The sequence below is a fragment of the Cheilinus undulatus genome, linkage group 5 (genome assembly GCF_018320785.1).
Source record: "Cheilinus undulatus linkage group 5, ASM1832078v1, whole genome shotgun sequence".
In the NCBI taxonomy this organism is placed as follows: domain Eukaryota; kingdom Metazoa; phylum Chordata; class Actinopteri; order Labriformes; family Labridae; genus Cheilinus; species Cheilinus undulatus.
In genome coordinates this window covers 4,475,634-4,491,076 of record NC_054869.1, presented here as the reverse complement: position 1 = coordinate 4,491,076, position 15,443 = coordinate 4,475,634, and the positions used below count along the sequence as shown (strand labels likewise).

The 15,443-nt window shown below is 38.0% G+C and overlaps 1 protein-coding gene across 1 annotated transcript; it reads right to left on the bottom strand.

Moving 5' to 3' along the window:
* Positions 1 to 2,190: 2,190 nt before the first annotated feature.
* Positions 2,191 to 14,562, bottom strand: ercc6l (excision repair cross-complementation group 6-like). Its single transcript, XM_041788358.1, has 3 exons — positions 14,358 to 14,562; positions 13,014 to 13,058; positions 2,191 to 7,288 (listed from the first exon to the last, which is right to left on the bottom strand). The coding sequence occupies exons 1-3, from the start codon at positions 14,411 to 14,413 to the stop codon at positions 3,445 to 3,447; spliced, it is 3,945 nt and encodes a 1,314-aa protein (XP_041644292.1). The 5' UTR covers positions 14,414 to 14,562; the 3' UTR covers positions 2,191 to 3,444.
* Positions 14,563 to 15,443: the final 881 nt, after the last annotated feature.

The window sequence follows — 15,443 nt, the reverse complement described above, 5'->3', positions numbered from 1 at the left end:
ATTTTAGTGTAAATTCACAACATACCTTTAAAAAATTAAAAGTACTTGTGAAGATTACAATGAAATACATAGTAGTTACATTAGTAGTTTATTAGTATTTTAGTTTGTAGTTAATTTTCACGTCGTGAGCAGTAACCGCTCGAGCTTTTATTTTGAAGTCTAACTCGTTCCACCAGAAGTTGGTGACTGCTCGTTGCTGATGACGTCACCAAAATAATCTCCAGCTGGAGAATGAGAAAAAAACGCCCCAGCTGCGCACGCGCTACTCTTCGGACTGTATAGTGGAACAAATGGAGCGCCCCCTCGTCTATATCCCAACTTATGATTTAATCGGGACGGAGGTTAAAGTGTTCTTTTTAACCTTCACCACACCACCGGGAGATCCTGTTACATTGACCCAACGCTCCTTTTGTAGTTTCAAGCTTTCAGCCAATGACGGAGAAGAATTTTTGACAGTGATCGTTGATTGGCTAAATTTTAATCCCATTGAAGAGGATTGTGTTGAGTTTGGTTGTCTCAATTTAACTGCTTTTCTTTACAGTTAAAGGGATTTTACTATTTACTCTATTTTAGCAGTTTAAATCTATTTGCATTTTCACCATCAGTGATTTCTGTTGAATACCCAAATTCCTCTTTTAAATAAATTTTCTATTTAACGTCTTATTTTAACTAAATGGGGTAAATTTGATGAATGTCTATACTAAACTGTTCATTAACTTTGTAAGGCAGTGGTTCTTTACCTTTATTACTGTAGAGATTGAAAGACTTTAGTAAAAAGGTTAAAGGTGTTTGTCACCTAAACAGTGGGGAAAACAGTATCTTTAAAAATCCAGAAAATAGATCCTATCTTGGTGAGCTAGGTCAGCAGCCCCCTGCAATTTTCTGGTGACATTAAAGCTTGTATGTAGAAGACAACTCAGCCTCTACGTGCAGTATTTTTTTTATTTAGATGTATTTATCATTTTCCTCTTATCTCTTGTGATAGGGTTTATTTCTGTCATGTTTTTATGTTGTTTGTCTGATGACTTACTTGATATTTTTTTTGTGTTTTTTACATCAAGCTTGGTCCTTTATCATGTATTTTGTTGTCGTTGTTGATATTTGAAAAACTAATAAAAGTTTGGTCACACAAAAAAGAAAAAAAAAAGAAAAAAAAAAATCCAGAAAACGAAAACATTTATACATTTGGGCCCATCTGTGTGTGAAATTTCATTATGATGTTTAGAAATAATTTTATATATATATATATATATATATATATATATACATATATATATATATATATATATAGAGAGAGAGAGAGAGAGAGAGAGAGAGAGAGATTGAAAAACACTTTCTTTGTTATATGATGGAAATGATGCTTTCCTGTAACTGTAAGACTAAAATGACAAAAAGAAAAATATTATCTAAATAATTTAATCACAGCCACTATCAGAAAGTGTCTCTACACATGATGGAAAAGTAAAAAATATCGAAATATTTCTAAGAATACGTGTACCATTTTCTAGACCAAAATGGACCGTAGCTGCATCATGCATGTCCTCCCAGGGCTTCCGTAACAGAATGCTTTTCAAACATGTTTTGTCCCCTCTCCTTTTTTGTTATATACCGTATATTTATATGTTTTTTGCTTAATGTAAAAACTACTAAGAACTACATTTTACAGAGATGCAGTTTGGAACTTTTATTCAATTTTATTCATCTGTTTTATTATCTTCAACTTAAAAAGTGATCTTTTAGTATTCTACATTTATTCTATTCACTCGATTCTTTTCACCATCTTTTTTAAATGTTAACACTTTTATCCTTCCTTTTTTGATCACGTTTTCCTGATTTTATTTAGTCCTGCAAAGACATATTTTTTTAAACCTTGTTGATAAATTGGGTGGATGCCTTAGTTGTGCTCATTCATAGTTTTCGTAATAAAACACAGAGGGAGATGTGCAGCATTTCCATTCTACAGAGTCTGATTGAACTCTAATCAAAGTCGAAGGTGAAAAACAAACATAACCTGCTGATATCAACAATATCCCTGATACATTTTCTTTAAACCCTAAAAACTAGTGCATGTTCAGGCTACTGTAGATTTATTTTTAAATAACAGTTAAGAATAAATGAAGTTTGTGGCTCTCATAACAATTGTGAATAAACATGTAAATTTTATTTTTACAAAGACAAGCTGAATTTAGGTATCAAACAACTCTTCAAGAACTACCATATTCTGGTCACATTTAAACACACAACACAGAAATATTAAACAGGATTTTAGCAGCAATGTTACACAAATTGAAACACACTACCAAGATTTTAGAACTATCTCCATTATTTATGTCTCTGTATTGGATTTTGTGCAAAGAATCAGGTTATGAGACCTCTATAAACCCATGAAGCCATATAGTGGGTACTTAAACTTTTCAAATTCAAATAACAAGCAGCTGGTTTAGATATTAAACTGCCAATGGAAAAAAGTTAAATGAATCAGTAAATGAATTACATAGAGTTTAATGTGTGAGAGTAAAGGTATAACTCTTGACATGAGTTTTTTTTTGTGTCTTGTCCGTCAGATTAAAAGAGCCTTAACCTCCAAATAAGGTCTGCTCGTTTTAACAACCCTCTTCCAATGTGCCGCAGAGAAACACTGCTGGATGAAAACTTTTAAATACATATGATTATTCAGACTTTTTAGCCATACTAGCAGAGTGGTAAGAAAGATTCATCTAAAATTACATTGTAGTAAGAAATCAGTTGAATTGTTTCTGCCACTTCTTGTCAAGGCAGACTTATCACTTTGCAAAGCTAGAAGCGTCAGCCTTTAAAAGACATTTTGCATTTTATGCTAGCATCAAGCTAACAAATTAAGGTGTACATTTTGGACATTCAAACATTTGCCAGTGACTTTAAAAGAGTAATTTACCCTTGATATGATGCTTTACATATGCCTGTGTCTTGATACAGCTGTGCTTAGCATCTGATAAGAATCAGAGTCAAAGTTAAAACAATTTAAACTAGTGGTTCTCAGATGGTGGATCCGGACCAAAAAGTGGTAGCAGTCTTATAAAACGTGCTTGTTTTGTCCCGACTCCTGTATTTGTCACATTTTGTACTGTCTGAGGTGCAAATGGTACTACTTTACATTTAATAAATCTGATTGTTTCAGAAACACCAGAAGTTTGGGTTGAGGTGAAGGTGGATGCTGAGGGTCACCCAGTTGAGAACCACTGGTTTAACGGATCGTCACCAGGAGATTTGGAACAAAGGGCGACAAAAAGGAAGTATAATGGTATACTTTAATGGAAATCTAAATGGTTGGTTATCTTGTGCTCATGTGTATTTAACACACAGTTTGACCCTTACAGTCCATAGTATCAATATTTTTAACTACTGGGTGTAATTTCAGTTCACGGCAGAGGTTTGAATCAGGCTCAGGATTGTTCCGGATAGATGTTAACTCCTCTGACTCAGCTGGCGGTACAGCTGGATGGTCATGAGCTGAATTTCAGGATCTCCAGGCTTGATGTCAATTGCTCTCAGGAAGAAGCCCAGAGCGTCGTCCAGCTTCCCTTTGTTGTAGTTCTCCTTCCCTCTGCTTACCAGGGACTCGTAGCTCTCGTTCTCACACACAATGATGTCTTTAGCCTCGCCTGTCTTGCCTCCTGAATCCAGAGTGCACTGATCAATTCTCTCTGATGATGCCAGCTCTGGATCATCTGTTGATTCCTCCAGACTACTGCTCATTTCCTCTGTCGACTCAGAGTTCTCCTCCTCTTCTTCTTCTTGCATCTCTTCCTCTTCCATCAACTCCTCCTCTTCCTCTCCCTCTGTATTTAACGTCTCTCCAACTGTCTCCTCCAGCTGAAGCTCATCATGAGTCAAGCCAATGATGTCCTCTTCTACATCCTCCTCCTCCTCTTCTTCTTCCGTGTTTGTCTCCCCAACTGTCTCCTCGAGCTGAAGCTGATCATGAGTCGAACCGACAATTTCCTCCTCGTCTGCTTCGTCAGAACCACTCACTGAAACGTTGTCTTCCTCCATGTCTGCGTTTGGGTCATCCATGTCCTCGATTAGGGACTGGAGGAGGGACTTGCGTGAGGCCACAGATGTGTTGCCTCCAACGCTCTTTCTTGACCGGAGTGGGGTGAAACTGTTTGGCACTGATTTAGGTGTGGAGGCTTCCAGAACATGGAAAGAAGATTCAAAGTGACACTTTTCTTCCTGCCCATTGTCACCGCCTTCTTCTTCATCATCGCTGTCATAAATCATTGCTGCTCTTTTCTTCTTGGTAAAGACAACGGAATCATTCATTGACTCATCTACGACTGAGGCTCTGGTGTTGCTGAGGCTTTGCACCAGTGTTTCTTTATTTTGCTTTTCAGACAGAGATTTATCCACATCAAAACTGCCCTCCATCCTCAGCTGTGACAGGAGCTTCTTCTCCTCTTCTTCAGTCTCTGGAGGATCAAGGACTTCCTGATCTGAGATCACATCACTGTCCTCAAGCTGTAAGTTGAAGTTGCCTTCGAAGGATTCCAGCCCTGCACTGACTCTGGATGATGTGTCTGCTTTGAAACTTGTTTTGGATGCTTGCAAGATGGAAAGTCTTTTGTTCTGAAGGGGTGTGACTCGTGAAAGCCCCAAGTCCATCTCGGAGTTGTCTCTGGAGTTTGAGGTTTTGTTTAGTTGTTCGTCTTCATCAACTGCTGTAACGTAATGCAGACTTGCATCACCAGCAGCCTCAGTTATCATTGACTGATCCATTTGCTCCTCGACAGGTGATGTTTGAGCTTCAGTGGGCTCTGACATGACCAAAGACTCCTCAGTGACCATCAGAGGAACATCATCTGCCATGTCCACATGACTCCTCTCCTGTTTGACAGGCTGGTGGTTTGAAGAATCCAAGTCGCGGTGGGGAACATCATCTTTGCCAAATTCTTCAGCAGGTTGTTCTGACATACTCTCATCTGCAGTCAGATCAATAACTCGGTCAAGTGGACTCTTTGGGGTGTCCTCCTTGCCAGAGCTTGACTGATCCAGCTCCACAACAACCGGTGAGCTGTTACAGTTTCTGTGATTCTGTGGAAAGGGAGGACTTGGTCTTGGATGTCTCGTTTTTTTCTCCTGAGACCGCTCTCTGTTGCTGTCCACTGGTTGTCTGAGCCAGACTGGCTCTGTGCTCGATGCCATGTTTTCTGCCAGCTGCATCTGAAGCTCTGACTCGGCCTTCATCAGCTCCTGAGCTTTCTGCACCCTCCCTTCGATGTAGTGTGCCTCTTCGCCTTCTGGTGCTTCATCATTATTAATATCTAGGGAGAACATGAGGTCGTGATCAGAGATACCAAACATCTCCATTGAGTGGAGGTGGGCAATGTGCTCGTCCAGTTCGGGGTCGGTGCGTCGGTGTCTGGCGTGCATGGTCTGAAGCTGGAGCTGTGTGGTAGAGGAGTGGGTGTTCTCCAGAGTGAAGAGCTCCTTCAGCTCCTGCTTGCTAAAGTACCGGAAAGGGTTCTTTTTGTCTCCGGTATTTTGCCTGATAAGAGAGTCTTTGAAAACCTGCCTCCTGTAGATCTTTTCCTCCACTGTTCCACATGTGATCAGCCTGTAGATGACAACGTTCTCAGTCTGGCCAATGCGGTATGCCCTGTCAACAGCCTGTGCATCTGTTGCAGGGTTCCAGCTGGGATCGTATATCACAACTCTGTTTGCTGCTGTCAAAGTGATACCGACTCCACCAACCTGGGTGGTGAGGAGGAAGACGGAGTAACGTTTGTCGGTCTGGAACAGCGTGATGAGTCTTTGTCTTTCTGCAATTTGCGTTATTGTTCCATCCAGCCTCAAAACTTTGAATCCTCTATTTCCCAGGACACGCTCGATGATGTCAAGAACTTTCCTGTAATGAGCAAAGACGAGTGTGCGGTGGCCCTCTTTTCTGAGCTGTTCAAGGAGTGCAAATAGAAAGACAAGTTTTCCAGACTCGGATATTAAAGTATCATCAGGAATGTTTGCAATGCTGTTAGTGTCTGTGTCGTCAATCTGCTGGCTTTCAGGCGTGTTTTCCTCCAAGCCTAACTTAGATATGGCTGCAGCAGAGAGCAGTCTTGGGTGGTCACAGAGCTTTTTCAGAATGGTTAGCTCAGCTAGAGGAGATCTGGTGGTCATGAGGAGCTCCTTAATGTGGTCCAGCGAAATAAACTGCCTGTATATGTCCTCCTGAGCAGAACTCAGATACGTCCAGACAATCAGGTCATTCTTTCTTGTCAGCGAGGGCATAACTGCTCCAGAATCATTTGATGAGTGAAGGTCTTGACTGTCCTTGTCATCAGAAATTTCCTCTTTGTTTGGATGCGTTTTGTTTTTCTGCACTTCTGCTTTTGTTCTGCGGAGGAAGTAGGGTTTTATTATGGCCATCAAAGCCTCAGACATGCGAGACCCCAGGACTTTTTCCCCTGGAGTGGCGTCTTTCTCTCGGGCACGAGTGATCGGGTTCTCATATTCTGACTTGAATGTCTTGGCTGTGCCAAGGAGAGTTCCTTGACAAGCAAAGTCAAAGAGCGCCCACATTTCTTTCAGGTTGTTCTGGACTGGTGTTCCAGTGAGGAGAACTCTGTTTTTTGAGGGGATGGCAGATGCGCTTTTGGCTGTTTTGGTGCTTGATGATTTTATCTTGTGTGCCTCGTCCAGGATCATGTAGTCCCATGTGAACTCTCTTCCATTGTAGGAGGAAAGTTGCTGCCAGTTGTTTAAGAGCATTGTGTATGTGGTGATGATGACACCACCTCTCCTCTGAACTTTCTCCAAGTTCCTGGTCCTCTCTGCTTTACTGGTTCCATGAAACTCCTTCACCCTCATCCCAGGAGTCCATTTGGCAAACTCCTTGGTCCAATTGGTTATGAGTGAAGTGGGCATGATTAACAGCGTGTGTTTGGCAAGTTCATTGTCGTACATACCAGAGAGGAACGATATCACCTGAATAGTTTTTCCAAGGCCCATGTCATCAGCCAGGATCCCTCCTTTCCGTCCGTCTCTGTATAGACTGTATAGGAAGGCCACGCCGTTTCTCTGGTAGTCGTAAAGCTTGTTGTGTAAATCTTTGAACAGCATCAACCCGCTGTTGTTAACATCAACAAACTCTTCATCTTCCTCCTCAGAATCATTTTGGGAAATAAGCTCTTCAATTTTCTTTATCCTGTTTTCAAGTTTTTCGCTCTGGTGAATTTTGTACGCCTTCTTGAAGAGCCCAAGCGCTTTGTACATGTCCCCTTGTCTGGCAACATTTTTACCGTCCTGAATGAACCTGAAAGTGGAGAAAGGAACGGGGCATTAGAGTAGATTTGGGTCTGATTTAAGACGACATCGTCTAAAAAAATACCTGCAACTTGTGATCGATGGTATTACCAATTTGTCTGAAAGATTTTCCATTGGGGATGCACAGTATTATCAGCATTTTAGCTTTAATATTTACATATCGCTATAGAAGAGGATTGATAAGATTCTGTTGGTATCAGTTAGGGCCGAACAGTTTTGGGAAATAATCTAATTGCGATTTTTTCCCACCAATATTGCAATTGCGATTTGATATGCAATTATTCCTCAACTTTATTTATTCCTAAACAAGGGCTGAACAATTCTTTTAAAGTGTCCAATTCTGATTATTTTGACTCATATTGCAAATGAATTATTGAAGAGTTTTTGTCTCTTATATTTATTAAGAAAAAAGTTTTTGAAAATGAAGACAGTAGGATTTTTTGTAGACTATTAAAAAAATGGCACCTGAATGACTGCATGTCATGCATAATATCTGTTGCAAAAAAAAGTTTTAAACTGGTGTTTTGACACAAATTTAAGGTCAAAGAAATACTGCACATTTTGTGATTTGAAAATTGCAGCAGGCTATATTGCGACTTAATCTAATTTTCAATTAATTTCCCAGCCCTATTATCAATGCCATTATCGATTCTTCTTATCAATTCCTTCCTGTGAACTTTCTTTTTGGAAGTAGACTATAGGTTTTCACAGCTAATGACTCAAATTTTATTGAGACTCGCTCTCTCTGAACGCTGAATAAGATAAATGCCACCTTCAGTGAGAATCAATGACAATCACACTTCAGTTACTGGTTATAACAAACAGTTTTGATAACTAAAAATGTAAAACTTCAAGCGTTTTGGAGGAGAATGTGCTAAAATATACAGAAATTCTCATTTTTGTTGGAAATGTCTCAGTAAAAACAAACTGCTCTTTGAATCTTCAGTCTCTGGACTTGAATTAGAATACAATATTACTGCTGATTTAAGATAAAAGCTTAGAATAAATAAAAAACTGAAATCGTTGTTCAACAGACTAGCCCGTCGCCCTATTCCAATCATTTTTTGAGAAATGATGCTAGGAGTTGGTGGTAATATGGTATTACTGTATACCAGGGTTTTAAAAATGACCAATGTATTGCTTTAATTATCGTTGTGTAGACAGTGCTGCGTAAAAAGCGCATGTTAAGAATAAATGCCTAGAGAGTATGTCCATTCCCACCAGCAGCACCACTGTCTGTGTGAAGACGCTTTAAAAGTGGTCCTGTTAAAGACGTCGGGACAGTCGGTCCACCACGTTTACTTCCTCGACTTCTGTGTTCTCGTTTGCTTTACTGAATGCCTCTCACAAGATCGTGTTCTCCAAGGCATGAAGCAGTAAGGCATTGATAAGGAACTGTTGACATTAAAAGTAAATGATGGTGATGGACTGAACCAATTCAAACTGGTTCTCAACTGGAGATTTACAATTTGACTTAGGGATTTCATTCCCTATATATCGCTATCAGCAGATATGAAAATTTACCAGAGGTGGAAAAATTATCTATTTTTTGACTACTGTAATCAGGTAAAGTAAATGAACTTGGTTAAAATGTACTTCAGTAGAAGAAATGTATCACTGAAAACAATTAAAGGTGACACTAATCTCTGACAGCAATGCATCATTTTTTCCATGCTGGTTCTGTGACACTCAAATTTGGGGGGCTTCAAGAAAATAAGGTTGGGAACCACTGCCTTATGATGTGCCTTTTTTACCGAACAAAGTCCTCAATTTAACACAAGAAGCAAACATTGGAGCTGAGCAGCTCGGCTCTGTACTAATCATAATGTTGTTGTTTTTAGCTGATGGAAAAAAAATTTACATACTGCGCTTTTAAGTTCACAAACAATAATGATTTTGTTTTTGGTAGTCATTTTTACTTAATTTAACACTCTTCTGTAGGTAAAAATTAAGTGTGTTGTGTTTATATCTGATGTGAAGCCAATGATATTCCTGTATTTCTATTGCCTTTTCTAAACTACTCCTTTACAGTTACATAGTCTAACTTCCACAAATACTTAAATGTTGCCAGCAGCTACTGTAGTTTGTTTAAAATATGTTGTGTGGGAAAGTACTGAATTGTTCAAATTAAAAAGACCTTAGGGTTCAGTCATCTTGTTAGTCCCCGCATTTGTGGGTGAAAGCTGGTTTCAGTCTTCAAAAAGTAGAGTATGCTGTGTTCAAATTAGTAATACAGCAGCAAACAGGTGCTGTCCCAAAGCTTTTACTGAAAAAAGAATGCCACATGTATGGTGGCATCTCTGCTGCTTTGCAAAAAAAAAAAAAAAAAAAAGAAAGAAAAACCTTTACTACAGAGACAGTTCAGATAGTCGGACTCACATCAGTAGCATGGGAAGATGGAAATATGACTATGAAGTATAGGGACGTGTCTCATCTACTTTTGTAATCATTTTTTTTTAGATTATTTCATGCCCAATGTATATCATCCGATATCTAATAAAGCTGTGACATAAATGTCAACCACAAAGTTTAGAAACAGGAGCCACAGGTATTATTTGAATAACAGTGACACTTCTTAAGCTTTTACTGCTCATATATCAGACCACTATAGCTCAGTGCTTCACATAGTTTCAAGCCCTAAAGCTACATAATATACTTTCAGCACACATGGAAAGAAAGCTTAATCCTTCTGGGTCAATAAAGGACCTTCTATCTGATGAGGTTCTATCTCTTATCACTTCTATTATGATAAAATATATATCTTCATTTGAATGCATCACATTAGAAGTTGAAAGTTTTTACTAAGCATGCTACAGTGACTTTAGATGTTTGTTTGTTTTGGTGGTTGAAAATGGAAATATTCCCATGATACATTTTTCTTAAGACTTTGGATAATCAGTTTATTTCTATGCCTTTCTGAGGAATAGACCACCTTAAGCACGGCCCTGCTATCATTGGAGAGTACATACAGTCAAGCCCAAAATTATTCATACCCCTGGCAAATTTTGACTTAAAGTTACTTTTATTCAACAAGCAAGTTTTTTCTTGATTAGAAATGACACAGGCATCTACTAAAAAATAATAAGACAATGTACAAGAGGCATCATTGTGGAAAAAAAATGTTTCTCAGCTTTAATTTACATCTGAACAAAAAGTGGCATGTCCAAAATTATTCATACCTTTCTTAATAATCAATAGAAAAGCCTTTATTGGCTATTACAGCTATCAAACGCTTCTTATAATTGCTGACCAGCTTTATGCATGTCCCCACTGGTGTTTTTGCCCATTCATCTTTTGCGATGAGCTCCAACTCTTTCAGGTTGGAGGGTCTCCTTGCCATCACTCTGATCTTTAGCTCCCTCCACAGATTCTCAATTGGATTCAAGTCAGGACTCTGGCTGGGCCACTGCAAAACGTTAATGTTTTTGTCCATTAACCATTTCTTCACCACTTTTGCTGTGTGTTTTGGGTCGTTATCGTGCTGAAATGTCCACTGGTGCCCAAGGCCAAGTTTCTCTGCAGACTGCCTGATGTTGTCTTTGAAAATCTTGATGTATTCCTCTTTTTTCATGGTGCCGTTTACTGTGATTAGGCTCCTTGGCCCATTGGCTGAAAAACACCCCCAAAGCATTAGGTTCCCACCACCATGTTTGACAGTAGGGATGGTGTTCTTAGGGTTGAAGGCTTCTCCTTTTTTACGCCAATTATTTGGCCACATCATTGTGGTGGTGGTGATCCTTGGATTCTCTCTCACTATCCTCCTGGCCAGCACAGGTGTCATTTTTGGCTTCTGACCACGTCCTCTGAGATTTTCCACAGTGCGGAAAGTCTTGTATTTTTTAATAATACTTTGCACTGTAGCCACTGGAACTTGATAACATTTAGATATGGCCTTATAGCCCTTTCCTGACTTGTGAGCAGCCACAATGCGCAGCCGCACGTCCTCAGTGAGCTCTTTTGTCTTAGCCATGACTGTCCACAAACCAACTGCAGAGAGCTGCTGTTTTTCACCTGTTGAATTGATTAAAACAGCTGTTCCTAACGAATCAGGGTAATTAGGATGCTTGAGAACAGCTTGGACTACTTGGAATGGTAGAGAACTTTGGATTTTTCCATAGACTGTCACAGTTTGCAAAGGGTATGAATAATTTTGGACATGCCACTTTTTGTTCAAATGTAAGTAGAAGTTGAGAAATATTTTTTTCCACGATGATGCCTCTTGTACATTGTCTTATTATCTTTTGGGAGAAGCCTGTGTCATTTCCGGTCAAAAAAAAAAAAAATTGCTGGTTGATAAAAGTAACTTTAAGTCAAAATTTGCCAGGGGTATGAATAATTTTGGGCTTGACTGTATGTATGTTTGTATGTATGTATGTATGTATGGATTTAAGAAATCAGAAGAGTGTCCCTCTCTGGATTGGTGTGATCATTTATGTATTATGATCTATTAAATGTTCTGTTGTTTAGTGGCCACTAGATGGGAGTGCTGGGATGCAGGTCCATTATAATTTGACGTCACACAATTTGAGCGCCTCCTTGTAAGCAGCAGGGTTTTGGTTTCTAAGCTCTACTTAAGCTTGGTACTCGATATTTGAAAACAAACTGCAAGCAGGTTTTGAAGTTTTCAACCGTTCTTAAATATTCTTATATATTCTATACTTTTTTATACAATTCAAAAGAAAATGTCATTTAAAATATTTTTTCTCAGAGTTGTGCCTAGGGTGTTTTTATGTGTATATATGTATTCAAAAATCATGTCTGTATGCTTGTGTATTAGGGCCGGGCAATTAATCACAAATTAGATTAAATCGCGATATAGTCTGCTGTAATTTTCAAATTGCAGACAGTGCAATATTTCTTTTACCTGAAATTTGTGACAAAATATCAGTTTAAAACTTTTTTTTTGCAGCAGAGGCATTATGCATTGCATTGCATACAATCATTCTGGTGGCATATTTTTAGAATAGTGTACAAAAAAAAATCCCATTTTCTTCATTTTTGGATGTTTTCTTGTAAAATATAACAATTACATTGAAATTATCATTACCTTTAATACAACAGTTCGTATCCAATTTGCAAAATGAGTCAAAATCATCACAATTAGACATTTTTTCAAAATTGTCCAGACCTAGTTTAATCTAGTATTGTGTTGGTTATAGCATAGAATGAATTATTGCTTGTTTTTATTGCAAAATACATGAGATGAAGAACTTAAGAAATAATCGCATACTGAATCGCAATCACAATATTGGATAAAAAAATGCAATTAGATTATTTTTCCCAAATTGTTCAGCCCTATTGTGTATGCATAGATATATTCTAGATATTTTTCAAGTGGTGAAACGTTTATTGGGAAATGATAAAAGTGTTAATGTGGAAGTTTTATCTGCACTGTGTAAGAAGCTTTCTGTATATTAGGTTTTTCCACTCTTTGTTTCACAATGCTGCAGAAGACTGCTTGACAAAATGCGTTCATTGTGTCTTCTGTACCACCTTACCCAGAACTAAAAGAACCTGAAAGAACATTTCTGAGTGCTAACTCTTCAGTTATCTTGTTTTGGTGGGGTGTAATACCACAATAAAAACTTCTGGTCTTTGGTTTTCAAACCCAAACAGAATAGAATCATTAGAAAGTAATCTGTTTTAGTAATCACAGAGACTGCAGACCCTCTCACAACAGGACAGAAACCTCATCCTTTAATCTCTGGGGTTACCTTTGGTAAGCTTCCATCTTGTCATCTGTATCCATGGTTAGAGACCTGCAGAGACAAGTCAAAGATTAGAATAAAGTAAATATTAACACTTTAAAAACAAGCAACACACACACATATAGCATGCTGTAATGCTGGGCAATTAGTCGACTTAAGAACATAAAAACAACATAACCATGATTACACAATTTCTGTGCCATGCTACCCTCATTTTTTATGTACAAAGGTTTGTAATGTGGTAATTTTTTCAGTGACTGTTGTTATGCTTTGGCCATATAACTAATTCTTTCTGTTACAGCATTGCTATAATATACAATTCATTATAAATTTAATTGTTCTCCTTATTTTTCATCCTTTGTTTGTTTGTGATGCAGACACAGTAAAAACAAAAAGTCATCATGTTTAATAATCAAAACTCAAAAAGTCAAACTTCCATATGTTTTAGGTTCATCATTACAAAGTGAAATATTTCAAGACACTTTTGTTTCAATGCTGATAATTATGGCCTACAGCTCACACAAATCAAAAATCCACTAAATCAAAATATTAGAGTGTCACAACAGTCTGAGTATTACTGACTGGCAACTGAAAACACTGGACTTCAAGCACCTGGATCCTCTCTGATCCTTCTCCAGACTCTGGGACCTTTATTTACAAAGGAAAGTCAAACTTATTTCATCTGAAAACAGGATTTTGGACCACTAAGCAACGGTCCAGAAAGAGTGAAAGAAGACTCTGAAAACCTTTGCAAATTGGGCTTTTTCTTGTCTTACAATATTCTAATATTTTGAGATAGTGGGTTATAGATTTTCGTGAGCTGAAAGCTGCTGAAAGTTGTCATCATTGGGATAAAACTAACAAAACATGGAATATTTCACCTAATCATGATGAATCTACAGTTTATACAAAGTTTACTTTTTTTAAAGTAAATCAAAAAGATAAAAAAATAACTTTTACATGATGTTTGATTTTTTTAGATGCACATGTAAGCTGTGATTATGAACTGCAACAACAAAGCAGTTTTAAAAAAGTATGAGCACCACACAATACTGAAGTACAGGAAAGCACATAGACATAATATATGTACAGTATGTCTAAAGGAAAGTACTCTGGTAACTGAAATAGGTGTCCAGAAACAAAGTCTGGGTGAGTTTAACTACTTTAAATTAATATCAGGGTCCAGTTTAACACCAACGTCACACATAAAGGCATGTATTCAGAGGATTCAGAGCTAAATTTACAGTAAACAGCAGTAACAGTCCGATCCTGTCACTCCAATAAAACCAGTTCAACGTTAGCTCTTTGGCTAACTGTCAGCAGCCCGTGACATGAGTTAGCTTTACTTACTTCTCCAGTTTCTTAGAAATCTCCGAAACTTCGCCGTTATGCTGAGAAACATCCATCTTGACGCCGGTAACCTCTGACGGGTGACAATGACGGTAAACGCGGTTGAATATCTTTAATGGTGGCCTCAAACGAAGAAAAACTTCGCTAGAAACGACGAAGGACTGACTAATGAGGAAGTTTTGTGTTGATGTGTTTGAACCGCCGGCCTTTCCCCCCGCCATTTTTACCCAGCGAATCAGAGAGGACAATGTAGTGACGCCACAATCGGGCTGTCCAATAGGAGCAGAATATGCATGAATAGGCGGGACATGTAGCACAGCCAATGGTCATTCTCGTTGCTGAAAGAGTGCGCTCTTCTAATCAACTGGCTGCTAACATTAAACGGCGGAGTCGTTTACATTATGGGTTTAAAAGGAATTTTTCCAAACGGTGGCTTAAATAGATAAAATTAAAACCTAAGCACATGAAACTGGTTATATTTGAAAGATAACCTGAGGTTTTAAACTACATGGGTCATTCTAATGAAACGTGAACTTTTAGGGTTTCTTTTTCTAAAACTTTTAAGTTAATCCAAATCATTAAATATCGTATTTACTTCATGAATTTGCATAAATGAAAGCTTAAGGATTATTCATCTTTTTAGATTATAATAAGCTCTGTCACTTTCTGCACATCTTGCAACCACACTATCAATGTACATGGACTTGAGTACTAGAAAAAAATCGAATAAGAGTTTGTGCATATTTTAATCTTTATTTCCTTCTCCATTAAACACTACTTACATAGCTATATATAAAGTATATGTTTAGTTTTTTGAAGTGAACTATTTAGGTCAAGCCTAGGGACAAAAATGCACCTTACACTTTGTTTTACAACATTTTCCTGTTATAATATTTCTTCATCTCATTGACAGGAGAAAAAAAAGACATGTTTTCCCATGAATATTTTTAAAATCTTCCTTTGACATGTCATTCATAAAAATGGAAATTCTCACCACAATGATGGAAATACCAGCCAGCATAGTGTTTTTGAAAATGCAATTTAATCACAGGAAATGAAACTAACACCCACGTTTCTCTGGAACAT